Source organism: Cervus canadensis, chromosome 11 (genome assembly GCF_019320065.1).
Source record: "Cervus canadensis isolate Bull #8, Minnesota chromosome 11, ASM1932006v1, whole genome shotgun sequence".
Taxonomy (NCBI): domain Eukaryota; kingdom Metazoa; phylum Chordata; class Mammalia; order Artiodactyla; family Cervidae; genus Cervus; species Cervus canadensis.
This window is the reverse complement of record NC_057396.1, coordinates 28,379,740-28,405,606: the sequence shown is the minus strand read 5'-3', so window position 1 is coordinate 28,405,606 and position 25,867 is coordinate 28,379,740. Positions and strand designations below refer to the sequence as shown.

At 47.8% G+C, this 25,867-nt stretch overlaps 1 protein-coding gene across 2 annotated transcripts in view; it reads right to left on the bottom strand.

Annotated features, from left to right (window-relative positions):
- GRIK4 (glutamate ionotropic receptor kainate type subunit 4) overlaps nt 1–25,867 on the bottom strand; it is a 484,233-nt gene that overhangs the window by 136,175 nt on the left and 322,191 nt on the right. For both annotated transcript variants that reach the window (XM_043482502.1, XM_043482503.1), the window contains exons 6-7: nt 19,926–20,104; nt 15,508–15,561 (exon numbers count right to left, since the gene is read on the bottom strand). In XM_043482502.1, coding sequence (XP_043338437.1) covers nt 15,508–15,561; nt 19,926–20,104 — 233 coding nt within the window. The remainder of the gene's footprint in view (nt 1–15,507; nt 15,562–19,925; nt 20,105–25,867) is intronic.

The following is a 25,867-nucleotide window of genomic DNA, read 5'->3' as shown; positions in this document are numbered from 1 at the left end:
AGGCATTAAACTGTGTGTTTAGAACATCCATCCCCCTGTCCTTCTCCACCTGGCTAAGTAGTGCTTCTTTAGGGCTCACTGGGTGTGACTTCCAGGAAGTTTCCATGAGATTGCCAGGCTCTGTGGATAGCTTCATTATTTTAACCCACTGGCTTTCAATCCTCTGTTTGGGTTTGTCTCCCACTCCACCCTGACCCTCTCAGAGAACAGACTGTATTCATGGTTGCATTCCTGACAGGCAGCACAAGAAGTGCTCAATTAACACTGACCAGCCAATGCGTGGACTACAGGTCAGGAGACTTCTGCCCGCCACTCCTGACTCACTGTGAGAGCTGAGCAACTCACTGTCCCGCTCCAGCTATTTCCCCTCAACTGTAAAATAATGCGATTCAGTGAGATGCTCTCAAAGGCCCCCCCAGATTCCGTGCTGTCATCAGCCCTTCACATATTGGCATGAAGTGAATTTTGAGGCCTGCCATCCATCAGGGCTCTGAGGAGGTGGCCTGGATGTGGGATGCAGGATAGCACCTTCTGGGCAAGAGCGGGTGAGAGGACCAGACACTCACAAGCCAGCGGTGCTCCCCTCCGCGGTGGGGGTGGGGGGAACTAGGAGAGCAGAAGGCAGTGGAGGGACAAGCAAACCAGAGCAGGACACTAGAAGCCATGAAGAGGAAAGTCAGAAGCTTCACATGCCCAGAGAATACATTCATTTACTACAGATTCGCCCAATCCATGAAGTCAACAGAATTTAAGAGCTGAAAGGTCTTTGGAGATCCTTCAGTTTATCCCCAGGGTAGAGAGGACTTCTCCAAGATCACACAAGGTCAGTTAGTGGGACAGCCAAGCCTAGCCCTTGGAACTACCAGGGCCAACTTCTTTTTAAAAAATTATTTATTTATTTGATTGCACTGGGTCTTTAGTTGTGGCGCCGTGGCATGTGAACTCTCTAGTTGTGGCATGTGGGATCTATTAATAGTTTCCTAGTCAGGGATCAAACCTGTGGAGTCTTAGCCACTGGACCACCAGGGAAGTCCCAATGCCAACTTCTAATGCTAAAAAGTCCAGCAACTTTGCAGGGCAGACGGAATGTCATCTGACGGGAACCTTCCTCTGCCAACTCTGGTTCCTCTCCCTGCATCACAGGCCCTCGCTCCGGCTATAGCAGGCACCCTGCTTTTACTTTGTCAGGCCTACCTTGCTTACCTCTGACCACCGGCCACATGCCATTCACCTTTCTAGTGAAAGTGTCAGTCATGTCCAACTCTTTGCGACCCCATGGACTATAGCCCTCCAGGCCCCTCTGTCCATGGAATTCTCCAGGCAAGAATACTGGAGTGGGTAGCCATTCCCTTCTCCAGGGGATCTTCCCTATCCAGGGATTGAATTCAAGTCTCCTGCATTGCAGACAGATTCTTTACCATCTGAATCACCAGGGAATCCCTGTCCTTTATACCCTTTCCTCAATAAATGATTCAAAGGAAGCCAAATCTGTAAACCTCTCTCCAAGGTCCCAAAAAAACACTCAACACTCTTCCTCTGGGCTTCCACTTCTCGCCTCTTTAAGCCACATCCTACTGCTGCTTGCATTTCCAGCACACAGCAGACACGTAATAAATGTTTGCTGAATAAGTGGAGTTGACTTCAGCATTTTCCATAGGTAAGTCGCTTAATCATGACTAGCTAATCATTTTATAATGCCATAACTTGGACCAAGGGACTTCCAGCTGTCAGCCGGTTTCCCCAGATGCAAATGCAGAGAATAATTTTCAGTCATGGCCTCCTGAATCTTTTTCCAATTCTCCCCTGAACACACCCCCTCTAGCTGTGGCCCAGTTCAGAGAATAGACACAGGAGGGTTAGCAGCCAGAGAGCACAATTTTGAAATAATAGTTTCTCTTTAAGATGCTGTTGGACCCATGTACGCCCAGGGGACATTTGTCACTGCCAGACCTGCCCCCTCTCTGAGTTTGCATTTGGTGGGGGCGGTACCTTGGAAGCTCAGTCAGACACATGGGGAACTTTCACTCCATTACTCTTTTCCTAGTTGCACTAAAAACATATTTATTCACCAAAGTATACTGTATTATGCAGAGTGGTTCTCCTAAAAGGCTCAATAAAGGTGAAATATGTGGATAGTCTTAATAATTTTACAATAAACTACACTTTAGAATCAATTGCTCTGGCACTGGAAAGTTGTCCAACTGATGGATTGTAGTTGTTGGCTAGCTCTGTGTGTGTGTGAGTGTGTGAGTGTGTGTGTGGGGGTGTGTGTGTGTGTGTGTACATGTGGTGTATGCTTTCAGTAAAAGACTCTAAAACATGGAAGAGGCTCACGCACCCTGGGAACTGTAGTTGTAACTTCAATTAGATGAGAGACCAATTTTGAAATGTTTCTGATAGCAGCTTTGGAGTTTTCAAAAGTTAAGACACAGTAAACCAGGACACTGAGGTCTAAGCATGGAAATACTCAACAGGGAAGTGGGAAAGAGGGAAGGAAAGGAAATAATGTTTACTAGCAGCCTAGTAAATAATATTGACAGGATTAGAAATGTTCTATGTTCCTCACAAAATGACGGTGTATGAATTATCATCCCCATTTTACAGAAGGGAAAACTGAGATTCCAGTAGGTTAAGTAACAGTCCATGTGCACATCTCATGCATGGCAGGGCCCAGGTTCCAGCTCGGGTCCTCTCTAATCCGAGTCCCCAGCTGCCTCCATTAAGCCATGTTTCCACCCTCTGTGTCATGACACAGTCATGAGGCTCACCAACCTTGCATGCCAAGTCATGGGGATGGTGGACGGGATTAGATAATTTCATAATGACCTTGGAAACCCGAAGCAGAGGTTTTGTTTCAGAGACACTTGGGTTCTGGCTCAAGAGTGCCAGGAGCTGGCTGGAAGAGGCCGTTTGACCAAGGCTGACCCAGCAAGGTGTGGCCAGCAGAGGAAGCAGCCCCAGGTGACAGGTCACTCAGCACAATCAGCCAGACTGTCCTTGCACTCTTTTGCCCCTTCTCACTGCTATGGTCAGTATTGGTGTCAAGCAGGGGCCACAGGTTTCAACACCACCCTCACTTATCAGAACCCCCTGATAGGGGACTTCCCTGGCAGTCCAGTGGTTAAGGCTTCACCCTTCTACTACAGGGGTGCGGGTTTGATCCCTAGTTGGGGAATTAAGATCTTTCATGCTGCATAGTGTGGCCAAAAAAAAAAAAAGAACTCCCTGATACTCCATGTTTTGGATCCTGAACAAAACCATCCTTGCTGAACTTGTACATCCTTAATTTCAAATCTGTCCAGCCCAGAATTGAGGAAGAGTGTTCTAGACCGAGTGGTTACCGTGTGGGCTGTGAAAATGCAGGCATCCTCAAGAAAAGGGGCACTGAGCCCTGCTCCTCCTGGCTGAGCTGGGGACCTTTGCACTCATTGGGCTTACTTGGGATGAGCTGAATTCCTGTTGGATGAAGGAGATGAGCCTTAATCCTGGTCAGCCATCCCAGTCCAAGAACTCTATAAGGTTATGAACTTCTCCACTCATTAACTCAGTATTTATTGAGCACCTACTATATCAGTAGGCTATTGGGTTATAGTGATGGACAAGACAGACTTGGTCTTGTGTGTGTGTGTGTGCATTCAATCACTTCAGTTGTGTCCAACTCTGTAACCCTATGGACTGTAGACTGTAGACTACCAGGCTCTTCTGTCCATGGGGCTCTCCAGGCAAGAATACTGGAGTGGGTTGCCATTGCCTCTTCCAGGGGATCTTCCCAACCCAGGGTCTCCCACATTGCAGGCGGATTCTTTACTGCAGAGCTACTGGGAAAGCCCAGACTTGGTCTTTCTTTTGTGAAATTCAAGGTCTGGTGGAAAGGTCAGACGTAGAAGAAGGAATTCCTGCTTGAGATGGACACTACAAAATACAGAAGACAGGGTGCTGTGAGAGTGTGTAACAGAACTCAGCACAGGTGACATCAGCGGAAAATGCCTCAAGGAACTGGCATTTAAGGAAGACCTCAACAATGAACAGTGTTGGCCCATCAGAGAAAGGAGCAGGAGAGCAGGACAGTGAGCATTTGCGTCCTTTGGAATCATTTATTTCTTTCCTCCCTGACTGCCCTGGCTCCCCTTTCTGGAATAATTTTAGCAATTTCAATTGCTTATGGCTAATCTCTCTGATAAACCTCTAGAAAAATAAACACAGGCTCAGTCTGCTTGACAGTAACATGGACCCAGAGGAGAAAAATTGGCTGCATATATCCATTCTGCCCAAACAAGATAGAGACTGGGGCACAAAGGAGTTATTTCTGCAGGACCTGGCTACTCTTTGGGAATCCAGGGAGCTATTAGCTGAACAGCCATGGGCCCTTGATCTAATGGGTCATCCTCTCCTCTTCTCCAGGAAATATTCCCAACCACAGAGTGCTGTGAATTGAAATGCCCTCAACAGTGTGTAGGATGAAATAAGTCCAGGACTGTAAAGAACCTCAAAGATCACCTACTATTAATACAACCTCATAGTTTTCAGATGAAAAAACTGAACCATAGGGAGGAGAATGGCTTGCCTAGATAAATGCAGTAGAGTGAGGTGGCTAAACGCTAACTGCTTGGGTTACTACCTTGAGCAACGTATCAAACTTTTATGAGCCTCAGCTTGCTCATCTCTAAAATAGGGATAAAAGAGGGCTCTCCTAGAGCTGTTGGGTGAGGTTTAAATGAGAAAATAACTGAAAAGCACTTGTTACAGAGTCTAGCATGCAGAAGGTAGGCAATAAATATCAACTTTGACTAATACTATGTTGACCACTAGTTAGTAGCGAGGCAAATACTATATACGATGAGGCCTCCTGTTCGTATAATCCTTACCATGCAGGTGTAACCCTACAGGTGCTAGTATAACCATTCAGGTGCTCGTGGAACCCTGCCTCATGCCTTCCAATACCCAGCCAGCACCAGGTCCCCTCTCTCTAGATTCCCCAAGGGAACAATTCTGAGATGCTAACCGCCTGTATACACATGGCACAAATGGCGCTGTGCCCTCCCGCACAGTGGTGGTGGCAAGAGCCTGGCACTCTAGCCCTACCTGCGGCAGGAAAATGAAGAGATGATCACAGCATCCAGCAAGCCATGCTGCCTGCAATGCTGGGAGCAGCCCAGGTGGCCCACAGACCATATAGTTCCCACTTCCAGGGCCCATTTCCTACCTTTCCTGGACATTTCACGATTCTGACCCTTACCCTAAATCTCTACACTTTTCCTGCCAAGGCATTGGCTTCCTGCTTTGGCACCAGGCCCATCTGTACTCACTGACAATAGATTAGGGTGATTTTATCTTTTCTATTAGGCAGTGATTGCGAATCTCCCTGGGTTCATTAGTAGCTGAATAATGCTCCCAGATTTATTAGCTCAAACAGCACTTCCTCCTTCACCTCCTCCCTTCAGATGGCATCTCTGCTATCTCAGCGGCCGGCTGGGCTTTGCCCAAAGGCCGTTAATTCTTCACGTCCTTTATCCAAACTCCCATCAGTCTTACAGAACAACAGTTCCCATAGCCAAACCTGGAGGCCGACTGGAGGACAGAGACTGTTTCTAGACTAAAGAGCAGGATGAGCAGAGTGAATCCATACCTGTCCAGTGCACGCCCCACCTGGAAGCACCAGACAGGAACATCAGGTCAGCAGCCCACCTGGGCAAAGGCATGCAAGATGCAGACTCTTTTGGTTATAAGGGAGCTGACAACTTTGCTTCCCTTGTGGCTCAGCTGGTAAAGAATCCGCCTGCAATGCGGGAGACCTGGGTTTGATCCCTGGGTTGGGAAGATCCTCTGGAGAAGGGAAAGGCTACCCACTCCAGTATTCTAGCTAGCCTGGAGAATTCCATGGACTGTATAGTCCATGGGGTCGCAAAGAGTTGGACACAACTGAGCAACTTTCACTCACTCACTGACACCTTATAACAAAGTGCTGGTCTCCACGTATAGGGTCAGGTAGCCTCTAAACAGACATGCCAGGGCTTAGGTTGCTAACTGCTCTTCTAGAATACAGGAAAGAGACCTGCAATGATCATTAATCATAAAATAATGCAACCGATATGGCTAGCCAATCAGCATTCCCATATCCTCTTCTCCCTGGGCACACAGGACATGATGTTTCCCCATCTCCCTTGCGGTAGGTGCAAGCATGTGGCCAAGTTTCAGCCAATGGATTAAGAGGAGAGATGCTAGGGGCCACTTCCAGGCCTGCCCCCCCCAAGCCCTCTTGTGTCTGACCCACTGTGTTTTGTCCCTTTCCTGGCCTCTCAGTGGACACATTAGAAGCTGGAAGAAATCTGGGCTTCCAGATGACCTTCTGGAAGGCTGCCCAATGATCAGAAACGCACCTGGGGGACTTTGAGTGAGAAATAACACGTCTACTGTGTGAATCCATGGAACTGCAGTTGGCATTGCCTACCCAATACAAAGTGTTATCCATTGCTGATTTTTCTTTTTACCAAGATTTCCTGAGATGGATATTATGATTCATATTTTACATATGGGGAAACTGAGGCCTGCCAAGAGCATCAGGGTGCACAGTTAGGAAGCTCCCAAACTGAGGATTTTCACCAGGTCTGACAGATTTTATATATATTTACCACTATAAAAAAAAAGAGTTTAAAAAAAAGCAATGAAGTTCTGATACTACTATAATGTGGATGAACCTAGAAAACGTTATGCTGAGTGACATAAGCCAGACACAAATATTACATGATTCCACACAACAATAATATTGTGACTGTACAATAGCTGATAAATAAAATAAATAAAAACTGGGTTTTTACAGCTTTTTTCTCTCATTAGAAAGTTTCCTAATCAGGACTCTCCACTTCAGCCATTCGCTCTCACTTCTTTCAATGGGAAAACTCCAAATAGAAATAAGAAACACATCTGAACTCTTCATACCATTAAGACGGCTATTATCACAAAAAATAACAGGCATTGGTAGGATATGGGGAAACTCAAACCCTCATTCATTACTGGTGGGAATAAAAATGGTAGGGCTAGAAAAGAGTGTGGTGTTCCTCAAAAATCAAACACAGAATTACCATATGATCCAGCAATTTCACTACCAGATATATACCCAAGAGGATGGAAAGCAGGGACTTGAACATGTATTTGCATACCTGTGTTCACTGAGACACTATTCATAATAGTCAAAAGATGAAGCAACATTAACATCCATATTGATGGATGAAGAGACAAAGTGTGGTATATATGTAAAGTGGATTACCATTGTTCTTTCAGTCGCTAAGTCGTGTCCAACTCTCTGTGACCCCACGAACTGCAGCACACCAGGCTTCCCTGTCCTTCACCATCTCCCAGAGCTTGCTCAAACTCATGTCCATTGAGTCAGTGATGCCATCCACCCATCTCATCCTCTGACACCCTCTTCTTCTGCCATCAATCTTTCCTAGCATCAGGGACTTATCCAATGAGTTGGCTGTTCTCATTAGATGAGGAAAATACTGGAGTTTCAACCTCAGCATCAGTCCTTACAACGAGTATTCAGGGTTGATTTCCCTTAAGACTGACTGGTTTGATCTCCTTGCTGTCCAAGGGACTCTCAGGAATCTTCTTCAGCACCATAGTTCGAAGGCATCGATGGTTTGACATTATACCTTCTTTACCATCCAGCTCTCACAACCATTCGTGACCACTGGAAAGATCATAGCCTGACTATACAGACCTTTGTCGGCAGAGTAATGTCTCTGCTTTTCAGCAGACTGTCTAGGTTTCTCATAGCTTTCCTGACAAGAAGCAATCATCTTCTGAGTTCATGGCTGCCGTTACCATCTGCAGTGATTTTAGAGCCCAAGAAGAGGAAATCTGTCACTACTTCCACCTTTTCCCCCCCTCTATCTGCAGTGAAGTAATGGGGCCAGGTGCCATGATCTTAGTGTTTTAATGTATTACTCAGCCTTAAAAAAGAAGGGAATTCTGACACCTAGATGACCCCTGAAGACATTATGCTAGGTGAAATAAGTCAGACACCAAAGGACAAACATTAGAATTCCATCTATATGAAGCATATAGAAGAGGCAAATTCATAGAGACAGAAAGCAAAATGGTAGCTGCCAGGGGCTGGGAGGGGGGAGAGGGTGGGGAGTTGCTGTTTAATGGGTTTAAGGTTTCAGTTTGAGGATGAAAAAAGTTCTGAACGTGGATCGTGATGATGGCTACCCAACGATGTAAATATACTCACTGTACTGAATGATACTCTTAAAATGGCAAATTTTATGTATATTTCCACTATAAAAAAAAGAGTTTAAAAAAGGAATGAAGTTCTGATACTTGCTGTAATATGAATGAACGTAGAAAACGCTATGCTGAATAAAATAAGCCACACACAAAAGACACATATTACCTGATTCCACACAATAATAATATTGTGACTGCACAATAACTGAACTACCTCGTTCTACTCATTGTCTGGAAATTAATAAAATGGCCTTTTAGGAGGCACTTTTATAGGCTGTTAGAGGCTGGACAGCAAAATAGATATCTTCTGTTCTTTTCGGTACCTGGGAAACACAAATAGAACTTCCTTTTCTATAATTTCATTTATTTATTTATGGCTGTGCTGGGCCTTCACTGCTGTCCGGGCTGCTCTCTAGTTTCTGTGTTGGGGCTTTTCATTGCAGTGGCTTCTCCTGCTGTGAAGTACAGGCTCACGGGCATTAGTAGTTATGGCACGTGGGCTCAGTAGCTGCAGCTCCCAGGCTCTAGAGCAGGGCTCTTTTGGTGCATGGGCTTAGTTGCTCCACTACATGTGGGATCCTCCTGGACCAGGGATCGAACCTGTGTCTCCTTCATTGGCAGGAGGATTCTTAACCACTGAGCCACCAGGGAAGCCCAGGACTTCTTAAAATAATACCTTCCCTTTACTAGACGTGTGTTGTGAGTCAGTTTCTGTGTGGCTATTATCTCCCAGGGCAGGTATTATTAGTGTTCACCAGCAGATGCGGCCACCCAGGCTCAGACAGATTCAGCAACCTGCAAGGCATCACACAGCTGATAGCTAGTCAACCTGGAGTCCTTAGTCTTGTCTGCTAATGCAAAGGCCTGCACCTTTGTGCTAACTCTCAAATGCAAATCTGAGTGCCGGCTGCATCACTGTGGCCGAATTTAGAGAGATGGGACATGCTGGACGTCCTTGAGGAATTCAGAGATGAAATAAATAAGAATGAAAGTCCAGGTGGTATCTATATTTGGGGGGAAGGACTAGAGGAGAGGTTCCCAACCTCTAGGATCTCATGCCTGATGATCTGAGGTGCAGCTGATGTAATAATAATAAAAATAAAGTGCACAGTAAGTGTAATGTGCTTGAATCTTCCAGAAACCATCCTCCCACCCCCGGTCCATGGAAAAATTGTCTTCCACAAAATCGGTCCCTGGTGTCATAAAGTTGGGGACCACTGGACTAGAGAAGCACTAGAGGCTCACCTATGACCTTCTAGATAAAGCCCCTCCTGCTCTGGTTCAAGACTCCAACAGCAACTGGGCAGAAAGAATGGACTTAAAAATAGCTTCTTGACTCCTAATAAAGGTCTGTCCTTCCAAGAGCCAAGGCACTAATGGGAAGTATCCAGAATATTCTCTCACTGACTGATTTTTGAAATGGCTTTGCTTCTATTTTCTTGGCTGTTACTCAGCCATCATCATTCACACAGTTACTTTTCTGGTTTCCTGTTGCAAACTTACAAACTGTGTGAATCCTGTCAATTCCAGATTCAAAGAACTCTCTGAGGAAGGTACCCTCCCAAAACTCATCTCATTCTGTGTTCACTCAAGAAGGACAAAAGCCCTTTGAAAGTTGAAAGTATCAGAGTGTGACCAAAACACACACTGTCCTGAAAACATATAGTATCTGGCAATTCATAATGCAGTTTTTTTATCCTCACAACAACCCTGCAAGATTTCATTATCCCCATTTTACAGATGAGAGACCTGGGGCTCAGAGAGTCAGTGCGACTCGCCCGAAGTCACATAGCGATTACAAGGCAGAGTGGGGACTTGACCCAGGTCTCCTGACTCCATGGGGCAGGGCTTTCTCCACAAGATTCATCATCAAAGTCATTATTAACATTTCAGAGAAGAGGGAGTGGTGGGACATAGCAGGGGTGATGCTTTCTTTTTTTACCTTTTTTAAAGCTTTTTTTGACGTGGATCATTTTTTAAAGTCTTTTTTTTTCCATTTATTTTTATTAGTTGGAGGCTAATTACTTTACAATATTGTAGTGAGTTTTTGTCATACATTGACATGAATCAACCATGGATTTACATGTACTCCCCATCCCGATCCCCCTTCCCACCTCCCTCTCCACCCGATTCCTCTGGGTCTTCCCAGTGCACCAGGCCCGAGCACTTGTCTCATGCATCCAGCCTGGGCTGGTGATCTGTTTCATCCTAGATAATATACATGATTCGATGCTGTTCTCTCGAAACATCCCCCCCTCGCCTTCTCCCATTTTGTCACAAAAAGTGGAAACAGTGACAGGTTTTATTTTCTTGGGCTCCAAAATCACTGCAGAGGGTGACTGCAGCCATGAAATTAAAAGACGCTTGCTCCTTGGAAGAAAAGCTATGACAAACCCAGACAGCATATTAAAAAGCCTAAGACATCACTTTGTCAACAAAGGTCTGTATGGTCAAAGCTACGGTCTTTCCAGTAGTCATGTACAGATGTGAGAGTTGGACCATCAAGAAGGCTGAGTGCTGAAGAATTGATGCTTTCAAACTGTGGTTCTGAAGAAGACTCTTGAGAGTCCCTTGGACTGCAAGGAGATCAAATCAATAAGTCCTAAAGGAAATCAACCCTCAATATCCATCGGAAGGACTGATGCTGAAGCTGATGCTCCAATACTTTGGCCACCTGATGGGAAGAGCCGACTTAGTGGAAAAGACCCTAATGCTGGGAAAGATTGAGGGGAAGAGGAGAAGGGGGTTGCAAAGGATGAGATGGTTAGATAGCATCACTGACTCAATGGACATGAGTGTGAGCAAACTCTGGGAGATGGTGAAGGACAGGGAAGCCTGGTGTGCTGCAGTACATGGGGTCGAAAAGAGTTGACATGACTTAGTGACTGAACAACAATATTGCTTCTGTTTTATGAGGGGTGTTCTTGGCCACAAAGCATGTGGGATCTTACTTCCCTAAGCAGGGACTGAACCTGTACCACTGCCTTCCAAAGTGAAGTCTTAACCACTGGATGCCAGGGAAGTCCTGTGATGCCTTCTTTTTTGTATATAATTTTATTTATTTATATTTGGCTCTGCTGGGTCTTCATCACTGTGCGTGGACTTTTCTCTAATTGCAGCGAACGGGGACTACTGCCTAGTTGCAATGTGAGGGCTTCTCATTGCGATGGCTTCTCTTCTTGCAGAACATGGGCTTTAGGCACTTGGGCTTCAGTAGTTGTGGTTCCTGGGCTCTAGAGCACAGGCTCAATAGGCTTAGGCTTAGTTGCTCCATGGCATGTGGGATCTTTCTGGATCAGGGATGGAACCCATGTCTCCTGCATGGGCAGGCAGATTCTTGATTACTGAGTCACCGGGGAAGCCTCCGTGATGCTTTCTTAAACATTTCCAGGCCAAGCAACCTCGCCTTACTCTCTTTATCATCCTGGGAATTCATCTTTCAAACGACTAGCCTCCTTCCATCTGCACAAACACTTCTGTGAGTCCTAGCTGCCCCACTCCCTCCTCTTCGGCTACCCTGTCGGCCTAACACGGGGGCAGGCTGGCCCAAGGCAGGTGGCCCCTGGCCTGCCTTCTCCCCCTCGTCCCCTCTGCTTCCCAGGCTCCCCAAATGGAACACAGATGGAGTTTAATCTGTCCTTATTCTTCTGCCAACTTGCTGGGCTCCCCCAAATGCCTCCTTACTTCAGGCAAATGCTTTCGCATTACTCTGGGAATAGTCTAATCCTTTTCTTTCCTTTTTCATGTTAATGCCCTGATTTACAGCAGCAGTGTGAGATAGAAAAAAATAAATAAAATAAACACGCCAACAAAGCAGTTCCTTCTGCTTTATATTCTGAGGGGCAGTGACTGGGAGGGGGCGTGCAGGGGACTTCTGGGGGGTGCTGGCAACATTCTATTTCTGGATCTGGGTGTTGCTTACGCAGGTGTGCTCACTTGGAGAACGTTCGTTCAGCTGCTCACCTGTGATCTGTGTGGCCTTCTATCTGTAGGTTAGACCTCAGTTAAAAATTCCAATGGAACAGGCAGGCCTGTGGTGGGGGCGTACCAGGCAAAAGACAGCTGAATGACTTTTTGGCAAGCCTGCTGTGGAGGGAGTCCCTACAGCAGAAGAGAAGCTATACAGGATTCCTCAAGAGGGCTTTCAACTCTGACAGCAAAGACCTATAGGATGCTTCAGGGTGAACAATGCCACAGAAGCCCCAAGAAAGAGCTGTTCACAAAACTGCCACTAGAGATGAACAGGGACGGCAGGATCCCAGCCTGGCTCTTTGGGCAGCCCCCTCCTCACCTTTGCAGGATATTTCAGGAGACCTGACCCTGGCCCCTAAATCCCAGAAGGGACACCGCATGACCCCTAGTTTACCCTACCACCTGTGTGGGCCAAGAAAGTCTTAACTCCCAGGTAACCTTTTCCATTTTCAGATTCTGGGTAACCTTTTCCATTTTCAGATTCTAGACTCAAATCTGCAAGGTTGAATTCTGCTTCCTAAATACATCAAGGCTCTTGTGGTTCATTGACACCTGTGTGTGTGCTAAGTCGCTTCCGTCGTGTCTGACTCTTGGCGACCCTATGGGCTGTAACCACCCGCCCAGGCTCCTCTGTCCATGGGATTCTCCAGGTAAGAATACTGGAGTGGGTTGCTGTGTCCTCCTCCAGGGGACCTTCCAGATCCAAGGACTGAACCCGCATCTCTTATGTCTCCTGCACTGGCACTGGGAATAAGGAACAGCATATTCACATACCTGGAGATCTGAGTCGCTTCTAACATATGGACTGCTCCAGGAATGGGTGTGCCAGTTCATTATTATTCATTTGATGTTACCTGCCTTATATCTTTTAAGAAGGTTACTTTCACAAACGGCTATAAATAGACAAATGAGTAATAATGAACCGGCACACCCGTTCTTGGAGCAGTCCATATGTGTGAAGGGACTCAAATCTCCAGGTATGTGAGCATGCTGTTCCTTATTCCCAAATGGTATTCTGTTCTTTGTTTGTCTAGGAAGAAGTCTACTTCTCTTTCAGGATGTAGCTTAAAGACCCTTTCTTCTGTGAAGCATTTCCTACCTGCCCTGGGTAGAGCAAGTGGCCCCTGCTCTAGGGTCTAAAGCATTTTGTGTCCACATCTCATGGAATTTGCCACTTTGCAATATGACAGTTTGCAATACGTTTTTGCTGGGCCAGCTTGGTTTCTTATTCCCATTTTAATTTCTAATGCCTGGCTCAGGGCCTGTTACATCAGAAGTGTGTCTGGATAGGGACTTCCCAGAATTTGCTGCCAATGCAGGGGACATGGGTTCGATCCCTGGTCCAGGAAAATTCCACAACTAAGCCTGTGTGCCGCAACTACTGAAGCCCGAGTGCCCAAGAGCCCATCCGCTCACCACCAACTAGAGAAAGGCCCTGCAGGAACAAAGACTCAGCCCACTTTTTAAAAAACATTTTAAAAAGTATATCTGAATAAAGGGACTACTTAAATGATTTGGATATCTCATGCATTTATGAAATAAATAAACACATAATAATTAAACCTCTTCTCTGAATGACAGTTTATAACAGCTCTACCTGTAATAGCCCCAAACTGGAAACAACTAAAATGTCTCTCTATAGGTGGATGATTAAGTAAACAGGTACATCCACAGCAAGAAATATGACTCAGCAAAAATAAAGGGCAAACTATTGATTCATACAACTTTGATGGATCCTGAGGGCAATACACTGAGTGAAAAACATTTAACCTCAAAGGTCATCTACTCATGATTCTATTTACATAACAGTAGAAAAGTTAGGCAAAGCTACGGTTTTTCCAGTAGTCATGAACAGATGTGAGAGCTGGACCCTAAAGAAGGCAGAGCACTGAAGAATCGATGCTTTCAAACTATGGTGCTGGAGAAGACTCTGGAGAGTCCTTGGACTGCAAGGAGATCAAACCTGTCAGTCTTAAAGGAAATCAACCATGAATATTCATTGAAAAGACTGTTGCTGAAGCTGAAGCTTCAATAGTTTGGCTACCTGATGCGAAAAGCCAACTCATCAGTAAAGACCTTGATGCTGGGAAAGATTGTAGGCAAAAGAAGGGGGCGGCAGAGGATGAAATGGTTAGATAGCATCACTGACTCAAAGGACATGAGTTTGAGCAAACTCTGGGAGATAGTGAAGGACAAGGGAAACTGGCGTGCTGCAATCCATGGGGTCACAAAGATTTCACACACAACTTAGCAACTGAACAACAACAACAACAAAAGTTAGAAATAGAGAACAGATTAGCAGTTATTAGAGATTAGGGCTGGTGGGAAGAAGGAACATGGATGTGACTATAAAGTAGTAGTGAGATCTTTGTGGTAATGGAATGGTTTTTTTCCTGATTGTAGTAGGAGTTACACACATCTACACACGTCTTAACAGACTTGGTATTTTGATATCCTGGTTTTGACGTTGTACTGTAATAACATAAGATATAGCCACTGCAGAAAACTGGGTTAAAGTTACATGGTACCCCTCTGTATTATCTTTGTGGCTTTCTGTGAATCTATAATTATCTCAAAATAAAAAGTTATAATGTTTTTAAACCTGTTCTCTGAGGTTCTTTCTACTGAGTAATTGAGAATGTGTATATTTCACAATGTTTCACATGTCTTAATGCTTTACAATTTCAAAATATACACAGATTAAACTACATCATTTCAAAATGATAGCAATTCCACAACGTAGCTGTCCTAATACCCATTTTACAGACAGGAAAGCAAGGCTCAGTGCTTGTTTAAGGGGCACACAGCTTGTATGTGGCAAAACTAGAGCTCCAACTTGACTCAGTAAAATTTCCATGGGTCTCTCTTCTAGGCTGCAAAAGAAGGGAATTTGAAAAAATGGTCCCTGAAGGTGTATCAGTTATAACACCTTTTACCTAGGACAGGCGTAATTTTTGTGCTCTAGTGTTCCTAATTCTAAGCCAGCCAGCATAAGGGTCTGGCAATGTAGCAGCTGGACTGCCGGCCTGTAACTGGACCCATAGAGGAGACGCAACCATCAGAGGGGTCAGCTGTGGTGTCTGAGTGGTGGTATTAGATTCTTCTAGGCTAAGAATTGTTAGGAAAAGAGTCCTAGGGCTCCTGGGCTTCCATGTTTCAAACGCCCTGCTTCTCTGGCTGGCGTCTGCTCCTCCGTTCCATCTGCCCTACTGCCCATCTCCAGGGCTTCATTCTGTCACACCCCACTGACCCTAATTAATGATACTCTCTATGCCAAAGAGGTGAGCTGTGAAAATGTCTTACCAGATTAGTGAAGATGTATGTGTAATAGGCTGACACCATCCCTAGTTCCGCTGCCTGCAAAGGGAAGAGAAGGAGATTAGAGCAGAAAATAAAAAACCCACTGGAAGTGCATGACTAGGGAGGGCTCCAAGTGCCTGCCCCTGGTCTGGCTCTCCACCGGCAGAGTAGAACATCTTGAGGGTTTTTACACCACCCTCAACCTTGGAGGATGGAGCACAGAAACCCTGGCCTCTAGAGTAAGGTCTCTCTCCCTCCAGCCCACGCCCCCACCCCTGCAGTGACACTCATGGTAGGTGATATTCTGATGTGTACACATTCCCACGGATATAACTGGGGATTATGGAAACCAAAGTGACTTTCCGAGAAATGAAACAAATAACAAAAGACTATAAGAACAATTTCCACAACCATTAACAATACCAATGGCTAACACTGACTCACTGTTTAGTCCGCAGCGAGCACCGGACAGCATTTGGCTTGGGTTCACTGTTACTCATCCACCACTCCCACCCCCTTTTACAGCTGAGGAAACTGAAGCACCAAAGGCTGTGTAGCTTGTCCAGGAGATCACACGTCTCATACACAGAAAAGATGAAATTAAAGCCAGGCAGCCTAACACTCCCCTTGGAGAACTATGATATTGATGGAATTGCTGACACCACTTCTCTTAGGAGCCAAGGCATGGACAGGAAAGTGGTGGCTTGTAGGCAATTCCTAAATTAACTCCACCCGCGTCAGGGTGAGAGTGAGTATGCCTCATAGGCATATTCTTCAGTCTGCGGTGATGCTGGAAAGAGGTGACTCATTGCATACTGTGGTCCTCTGTTAGTAGTGAGGAGCAAGTTGCTTGTGGTGTACCCTTGCTGATGGTGCACCAGGGAGCCTCAGCCCATGGTTGGGAGCTGCTAGATCATATGGGCCTCCTTTTGTCTGATCTTTGCAGCATCATAAATACCTCTATAAGCAACCTTCTGTGCCATGTGCCTGGCTTGGAGTGTGACAGGTGCTATAGAAGATCGACAAGGAGATCATGGAAATAATGAGCCCGACTCTCCCCAGGGCCCCCATCCCTCCTGACAGTCGGTTAGATCTTCATCATGGAGCCTGCAGCCCTGGGCCACTAGGAAACCACTTTTGTCATGACTGTTGAGGTGCATGGGGGTGGGGGGGCGGTAAACAAAATCAGGGATGATCGCCTTCTCCCTTTATATTGTGTTTATCTCCCCAGGGATTCCAATAACTGTGTGAGCATTCTCACAGGCTCCTTGAAGGACAGGCTGGGGTAATTATTAGGTTGGTTGGCCGAAAAGTTTGTTCAGGTTTTCCAAGTTACAGAAAAACCCAGACAAACTTTTTGGCCAGCCCAATATATCACCACCATCCCTATAAGAAATTGAGGCAACTGGGGCAAGATTATAAGGGGTCATGATGGAGCTCAAGGCCTCTCCTTCCTCTAGCAAAGTTACAGTGATGCCTCCACTTCTGGGGAGGAGGGCATGGTGCTCACCTCTACCTCTTCACCCACCCCTCAAATTATCCATATAATAATGCCCTTGCCTCTCACCAATGCCTAGGCTGATGGGAGCCCCCTGGTTCCAGGGATGGGTTGGGGGCAAGGGGCTGAGAAAGGGCACTGTTGGATGGTTAAAACCCACTTTGTGAAATCTGCTGTCCTAAAGATAAAACACAAGAGATCCTTGGTTTTTAAGACCTGAATTCTGGGTAAACATGGAATTCGTTGCTGGAACAGCCGCTCAATAAAGTAGGGGATTACTCTGAAAATCCTCCTGAAATCAAGAGACAGTGGAGTGCTGCCAAGCTCCGAGGCCAGGCTCACGAGTGCACAGCGAGACTCCCAGAAGCTCTGGGCGCCCTCTGATTGCACTGCTTCCCACGCTGAGCCTATCTTCCCTCAAGGCCGGGTTGTAACCTCATGAAGGAGGAGCCTGGAGCTTCAGGGAAGCATGGGGATTGAGTCCAGGATGGATACAAGGTCAGCCTGCTGGGTCTTCTAGGAATTCAAATGGGGACAAACTTTCCCAAAACCTCACTGCTCATTGATGAGTTTGGTTCCAAGGTTACATGGGCTGGGGCTGATTGATGACCTCAGGAAAGCCTGCCACTGGCCACCCAGCAGAACCATTTGCTAATAATAGTCATTATAAGGGAATTTCCTTCAAATGCACAGCCATAAAAAAGAAATTAAAAGCGTTTTTAATGAAAATACCCAGTACTGGCAAGGGTGCTATAAGACACCTATACGCCACTGGTGGGAGTGTAAATCCTTACAGACTTTCTAAAAAGGCAAGCTGGCAAATCATATCAAAATCCTTAAAAGCATGCATACCTTTAACTCAGTAATTCCACTCCTAGAAATTTATGCTCTGAAAATATTCATGAATGTGCATAAAGATTTATGTACAAAGATGTGCATTCCAGCATTATTTATTACAGCAAAGATTGAAAACAACCTGTATCTCTCAACAATAAAGAGATGGTTAAATAAATTATGGTACATCCATATGATAAGAAATGATGCAGTCATTTAAATATTTGTAGAAAAATATGTCATGACATGAGAAAAAAATGCATGGCGTATAATTAAGTTGAAAAAAAAAAAAAAAAGGTTCCAGAAGAGTATGTGCAGGGTGTAATAATTTTTAAAAAGGAAAAAAAAAAATGTGTCTCTAAGGGCAGAAAGACTAGATATCAAAATTTCATAGTGGTTCTCTCTCGGTGATGGAATTGTGAATGATTTTTATTTTTTTCCTATGGGCTTTTCTGTACTTTCTGAGATTTCAACAATGAACTAGACATATTTTTTAAAAGGGAGGGAGGCAACCACATATGTTGGGAGCCTTCCTGGGCAAGGGCTGACCCCCAAAGGCTTCCACCTGGGGGCTGTCCAGGCAGGAATCAGCTACTGCAGGGGAAACACATTCTGATCTGCCCTTGGCAGGGGGACTGAGGGACATCTATCTTGCTCCCTAGTCCTCAGTCCTCCTCACCCTCCTGAGAACTCCTCAGCCTTCATCTCCCATGCCCTGAAACTTAAAGGAGCTCTTCCATCCTTGACGACTTCATTGATCACAGCTCTGGACACAAGAGAAGAAAGAGAAAGAGAAAAACTGTGTGTTGGAGTGTGTGTCTGTGAGTTGGGTATACCCACACAGACAGACGTGGGTTTGGAGCTGCAGAAAATTACTATAGCAACAGGCTGAAGCGACGGCCCTCAGTACTCAGAGAAATTTCATTCAAACCTCTTATTAATTCTGAGACAAAACTAGCTGGGGTGGGGAGGTAAGGAGACAGCAAGGGAGGGAGAGGAAGAGAGAATCATCCTGTGTCTGCTGGGCTCCTTGCGGCCCTGCCGAGGTTAATGAGGAACCTCACTCCCCCAGTGGAAGACGTTGGGCTGCACTTAAATGTGCAATTAAAACGGCACTAGAGGAGACCATGAGCCCAGAGAGGCTGGGGGAGCTGCCGGAGCCAGGGCGGAGCCTGGCAGGGTCCACTCTGTCTGGGGTTGCTTGCTTAGCCCAGACGCCAGCCCAGGACACAGTCCCAGTGGGCCCAAGGATGCCCAGATGATCGAAGCTGTTTGTCCAGCGTGGACCCCCAGGCACTGACTTTTCTCCCTCTGTCTCTGTCTCTGTGTGTGTCTCTGCCTCTGTCTCTCTCTCTTGGATCGGCCTCCCTCAGAGAGTTCCAGTTTCCATGTGTATACATTGATTCAGGGGCTGGTGTCTGTGTCCCCGGGAGCGGGTGGGGAGCGGGGTAGAAATGGACTGATTTCCTGTGAAGAGAACTGAGGCAGGCTCTGTGCTGCTCCTCACAGGGCTGGCCTTGGACAAAACTGCTCATCTCTCAGACTCTCAGCTTCTTCCGCTGCCAGGGGATGCTATCATGTCCACCTCGTGTGGTCATGGAGAGGATTACATTGAAAAATGGCACGGCAGCACTCGGTAAACGATAGAACACATGTAAAGATTACACTCAGGGCTGGTATTCAGTAATACACACGATGAGACAGCCCTGGCTGTCAGAATATGGAGATGCCTCTACTTGGCTTGGCAAATAGCCTCAGCCCCCAAGTAGCCCACCCCACCACGCTTGCCCCTCCTAGGAACCCCTGGACCAGAGCCCCTGGCAGATCTAGGTGTGGCCAATGTCTCAGCCGGTGGCTGCCCTGTTGCATGGAGAGTTAAATGCTGTGACGTTGCATCATCCTACTTTTTCCCCTTAGCTTTCAGGAGCTGTTCACCAAAACTGAAGCACACGTTGGGGTCAGAGGTCCAGCCCAGGGCTCCTTCAACCTCGGCCCGGCGGGACACCCAGGGCAAGAAGGGAGCAGAGTGTCAGCTCAGAGGCAGGGGGATGCTCGGCGCCCACCAGCACCCGCCCGGCCCGGCGCCCACCTTCAGGAGGATGGTGTGGGACATGGAGGCGTTGGCATGTATGATGATGGTGGCGGTCTTGTCGTCCCGGATCTCCTTGAGGAGCGGGGTGGGGTCCCTGGCGTCATCCAGCATCCGGACCGAGAGTGTGTCCTTGGAGATAAGGAATTGCCGGAGGAGCTTCTCTAGGTTTAAAAGGCCTGGAGGGGAAGAGAGGACGAAGCCCCTGAGGGTCCACGGTGCTGCCTCGGGAGACAGGGGAGCCAAAGCCAGAAAACTGGGGAGGGAGGCAGGGTCCTGGGTCTGGCATCAAGTGGTTAGGCTGGAGCATTGCACATGGTGAACCCTCATAAATGTTACATCCAGCTTTTATTTCCATGGTGGAGGTCAGGGAGCAGTTCCCTCCAGGTCACAAGGCCCAAAAAACAGATCTAGCAAAATGCTTTGAACCCCTCAGAACACAGGAGCTGCTCTGAGACAAGGTATTGTTATGATTATGAAAGAACAGGTTTTGAACTGCACCCAAGCAGGCAGTCAGGTGGACCCAGAACAACCGGGGATCCTGAGCTAAGGGCTCTGCCTGGCCCTTGCTATTCGCTGCCGAGCACATGGGAGAAGGGATTGCAGATGGATGTCACCAAGACACATGGGTCTTAAACAACATCTCTGAAAAAGCAGGCCAGGAGGAGGGTGTGTGCATAGGTAGGGGTCTCCTGGGAAGGCAGTGGTCCCAATTCCAATGGAAAGAGACCTACAGGCATCTGCTCCCAAACCAATCAATGACAAGAGTAACATTCATTGAATTCTTATTGCATTCCAGGTAATGGGCTAAACATTTTAACGGCTCATCTCGTTTAAGTCCTCCCAAGATTGTACAAAGTATTCCAATCCCATAGCACAAAGGCGAGCAGGAGGCAGGAGAGGAGGAACTCTCCCAGACAGTCACCACACACAGTGGATGGCCCGGGGAGGGATGCTCTCTAACCAAAGAGCCCGGTGCTCTGGTGTCTGCACTGGTTAAAGGAATATTAAATGCAGGGAGGTCATGAATGTGACCCTGAAGAAGCCTCTTCCCTGTGCAGGTTAAACCCCCTCCTGATCCTTGAGGACCAAAAGGTAAGATAAGGGGGCATCTGAAGAGCATTGTAGGGACTTTCTTGGTGGTCCAGTGGCTAAGATTCCACACTCCCAATGCAGGGGGCCTGGGTTCCCTCCCTGGCTGGAGAACTAGATCTCATTTGCTGCAACTAAGGATTGCAAGCTACAACCAAAGGTCCTACATCCTGCAACAAAGATCAGAGATCCCCAGTGTCATAACGAAGACCCAGCACAGCCAAGTAAATAAATATTAAAAAAAAAAAAAACTACAGAGCATTGTACCACCTTCCTCATTTTGTAGAGAAATGACAGGATGTGCCCAGGGAAAGAGCTGGGACCAGAATTCCCATTTCCGTGTCTCCATCCCATCCTCTTCCCTGAGTCCAGACTTCCTCTTAGGATAAGACACCAGGAGCAGCAGGCACGGAACCCCGGGAAGCGTGGGCGCACATGTCTCAGGACTTGGGGGCGAAAGCCTCGGTGTGCTGTGTGAAGGGCGAGGGGGCAGGGTGGAGGGAGCTAGGGAGCAGGGTGGGCCTGGCGTGATGGAGACCAGAGCCCTGGAAGGTGGGGCCAATCCCTAACTCCCACCCCCACCCTGGGTCCTGAAAAGGTGGTCCAAGGAACGAGGGGCTGCGGTAGGGGTGGAGAAGCCCCTAGAGGGCCTGTCCTTCACAAAGAGGTTTCAGAAACGCAGGCTGTGCAAGCCCAGAGTTGAGTTGGTTTTCCCTTCCTTTCCAAACAGGCCTCAGTGGAGGCTTGTTAGACCCCCTGCTGCTACCTGTGCCCCTCATGGCTCCATACCACCACCCTCCATCCAGAAGGGTACCAAAGCTGCCGGGGCTCTTCCTGCCAACTTTGATGCACATCTGGATTCAAGCTCAGGGTCAACTGTCGCTAGCTGTGTGACCTTGAGAACCGTCTAACCTCTTTAAGTCTCAATCTTCATCTGTAAAACAGGTATAACAGGTGAGAACTCACTGAGATCCTATGTGAAGACAGGCTGGGAGATGGCATGCATGGAATCAACATTGCTTCTCTTGTATCTACTCATTCCCATAAGAACACAAAGGTCGGGAATGGCGGCTTAGTGAGGCAGAAGAAGAGGGAGAAGGTACTCGTCTGTTCATCCAACACTCACTGTCCTAGTGCCAGGCACTGGGCTGACAAGACGCCAGCAGAGAAGATGGGTCAGGTACAGACCCTGCCCTCCAGGGTCTCAGAGGCCAGGAACCGGTAGCTAAGTGTGTGCCTGCATGCTCAGTCGCTCAGTTGTGTCCAACTCTACCCTATGGACCATAGCCTGCCAGGCTCCTCTGTCCATGGGGTTCTCTAAGCAAGAACACTGGAGTGGGTGGGCATGCCCTTCTTCAGGGGATCTTCCCAACCCAGGGATCGAACCCACATCTCTTATGTCTCTTGCACTGGCAGGTGGGTTCTTTATCACGAGCGCCACCTTGGGAAGCCCCAGGTAAGTGTATAGCAAAGTTCAAACCATATCCCCAGTACTGTGTATAAAATAGATAATAAGGACCTACAGTACAGCCCGGGGAATTCCACTCAATACTCTATAATGACCTATATGGGGAAAGAATCTAAAAGAAGAGTGACCATATAGATATGTATATATGATCCACTTTGCTATACCCCTGAAACTAACACAACATTGGAAATCAACTATATTCCAAAAAAAATTTTTTTAAAGCCCCAAATCGTATCCCTATTTTGTTTGGTGGCCTAAAAATCTGGTTTCTATGGGGCAACTGCATTTCCTCCTATATGTAAAATGCAAAGCATATTCACATCTTCACAGAGATGCTGTGAAAAGCAAAATTGCACTGAGACAAAGGTCTGAGTACCTGATCAAAAGGCCAAGGAGATCAGGGAGGGCACAGGGATGGAGCTGCTGGAGTCTTGGCCAGCTCCTTGGCTCAAGGAAAGATTTGTCCTCAGGACATGCTTTAGGGGAGCAGCTGGAGGTATGAGCAAGGGAGGGGTAGTGAGGGTGGACTCCCCACTGGGCCTGGAGTGCAGCAGGGAGAACCTTTGGAGTTTGACTGGGAGAGAGGCCAAATGCCCTGGGATCCATCAGATGGGCAGTGAAACTCAGCGGGACGAGACGGAAGCCTGGGGAGCGACAGGACAATTACACACGGCGCGGAGCAGCCTGGAAAAGGCAGCCCAGGGACCCTGCAACCTTTGAAAGCTGGTAGGTGCACTGAGCTCCCAGGGAAAAAGGGCCCCTAGGTGCCAGGAAAACCGGGGACCCTGCTCCCATCAATGCCCACGTGCCCACCCCCGCTGCCCTTTAAACAAGAAGCAGCGTCTCATCCAACACTGTTTGCCGGGAGGCAGGGGAGAAGGGCGGCGAGTGCCTGGGAGGCCTGCCACCTCCCCCAGCATCTCCTAGGAGTCCCTCCCCTTCCCAGGCTGCGCCGAGCTTGAAGTAGCAAGAAGAGCACAAGGTCAGCGGCCAGCGGCCGCGAATCCCAGCTCCAGCACCACCTCTGCCCCCTGCCTCTCTGTGGATGCCCATCCGTGGGGTATGGGAAATGACTACCTTACAGGGGGAGTCAAGTGAGCAGATTGGTGACTGTCACCTGGAAGGTGCCTCATGAAGCTGGTTTTCATCCACCCCTCCCCCACCACTTCACATCCTAACTGTCCTTCACCCCTTCCCATCCCCCCAAAACCCTCTCTCCGATCTCCAGCCCCCACCCTCCCCTTCTCTCTTCTTCCAACTCCTTCAGGATTTATTACCCAATTCGCAGGATACAGCCCTTGGTTATAAACCATAAGAAACATTTGATAGCATATGCTTACGCATATATGCATATATTACAACAGATAACATGTAGTCTAATTATTTCACAGCGTTGGGTAGGGATCCTATTTCAGACTCCGCAGCTCAGCCCCAGTGAGAGGCAGGGTGCACGGTGCTTGCTGGTGGACTGAGTGGAGACTGTGAGGGAAGAGACTCCCTCCTGAGAAGTCAGGGGAGAAGCAGTGCCGGGTGGAAGCAGACACCATGTCACTTGAGGAGCCACTGAAGGAAGGGGTGCCTGGCCTGAGGCACAGGGAAGGGGCTGTCACAAGACAGACTTGTTCTGGACTTATAGTCAAGGACTACCCCCAGGAACAGTGAATGGATGGAAGTCACAGGGGGCTGCACTTGGCTCAATGTAAGGAAGAAACTCTGCTGGAGCTCTCTAAAGAGACAGTGGCCTACATCGTGAGGGAGTGAGTTCCCTATGGCTGGAGGTAATCAAGGAAAGACTGAAGCCCCATTTGAGGATGGTTGTAGAGGAAATTAAATCAGTGGTTGGAAAGTTGAACTACAAAGATGTTGGTGCCTTTCTAGCCCAGAGATTCTTTACGAATTAGAAAAGGATCTTTTTTTTTTTTTTAATTCTAGGAAGTGGAAAACATCTGCAGAAGAGGAAGGGTGGTTTAGTTACATTAAGCACGTCAGGAGTTTTTCAGTACAGTCTGCCATTTCCAATTGCTGTTTACCTTACCTCTACCTGTTTAATGGAACCAAGTGTAGTGTGTCAGTCACAGTCATGTCCAACTCTTTGCAATCGCATGGACTGTAGCCCGCCAGGCTCCTCTGTCCATGGGATTCTCCAGGCAAGAATACTGGAGTGGGTAGCCATGCCCTCCTCCAGGGGATCTTCCCGACCCAGGGATGGAATCTGGGTCTCCTGCACTGCAAGCAGATTCTTTACCATCTGTGCCACTAGGAACCCCTTAATGGAACTAAGGTATTTGTCAAACGCAGCTGCCACCAGAGGGGTTCAAAGCTGCTCTTTCCCCAGCTTCCCCTCCAGCTCCACCCTGACCCCCGTATCCTGCGGGTCCCTTAGCCCAGCAGCGGGCCTAGCTGCCAAGTCCAAGGCTGAGAGGGGAACTGGGGAACCTATTAGTATCGCTCAGGATGTGATGGGATGGATCGATGTGAAAGCCAGCAGACTGGCTATTCCAGGAAGAAGGAGGGAGGCTGGCTTCTGAGACTGGGAGATGGGGCAGCAGACGGATGGGCAGGTTGAGAAAGGCACAGCCGGGGTTGGGTGGGGCTGCGGGACAAGGACACAAAGAGCTAAGTGATGGGTCTGCCGGGGACACAGAGGATGCTTGTATCCACAAGTGGGAATAAGTGATCATTTCCCTCTCCACTGGCTGATCCCCTGGGCTTCAGGCTTTGATCCTGGAAGATCGTAACATTCCCGCTGGCCAAAGTGTTAGTCGCTCAGTCGTGTCCGACTCTTTGCGACCCCGTGAACTGTAGCCTGCCAGGCTTCTCTGTCCGTGGGATTCTCCAGGTAAGAATACTGGAGTGGGTAGCTATTCCCTTCTGGTGAATCCAGAGGATCTTCCTGACTCAGGGAACAAACCTGGGTCTCCTGCATTGCAGGCAGACACTTTACCAGCTGAGCCACCAGGGAAGCCCATTCACACTTTCACTTTAAACTCTTGTGAGCGGCAGCTGACGTAACATGGACTAGAGGATGGTGGTGAGGATGCACGGAGGTGATGAACCCACCACTCTGCCCGGAGCACCAAAATCTGGTGCGTGGCCACTCCCTTCCCTGACAGGTGCACGTGCCTCAGCTGCTGTCTTCACGCCCTAGTTTTCCAGGGAGCAGATTCTGATGGAGTGAGAGGGATGAGGGTCCGAGGTGTCCTGAGAGGGGCAGGGGCATGGAACAAGTTCAGATGCTTGAACAGTGGGCTTATTTTACCCACCTTTCAGTTTTGTCCCATCCCACACCCAGACCTGGCCCCAAGAAAAGACAGAAAGGGCGAGACCATGGGGGTCAGAGGAGGAGACAGAGAGGGGATGGAGGCTTCTTGCTCCCAGGAGG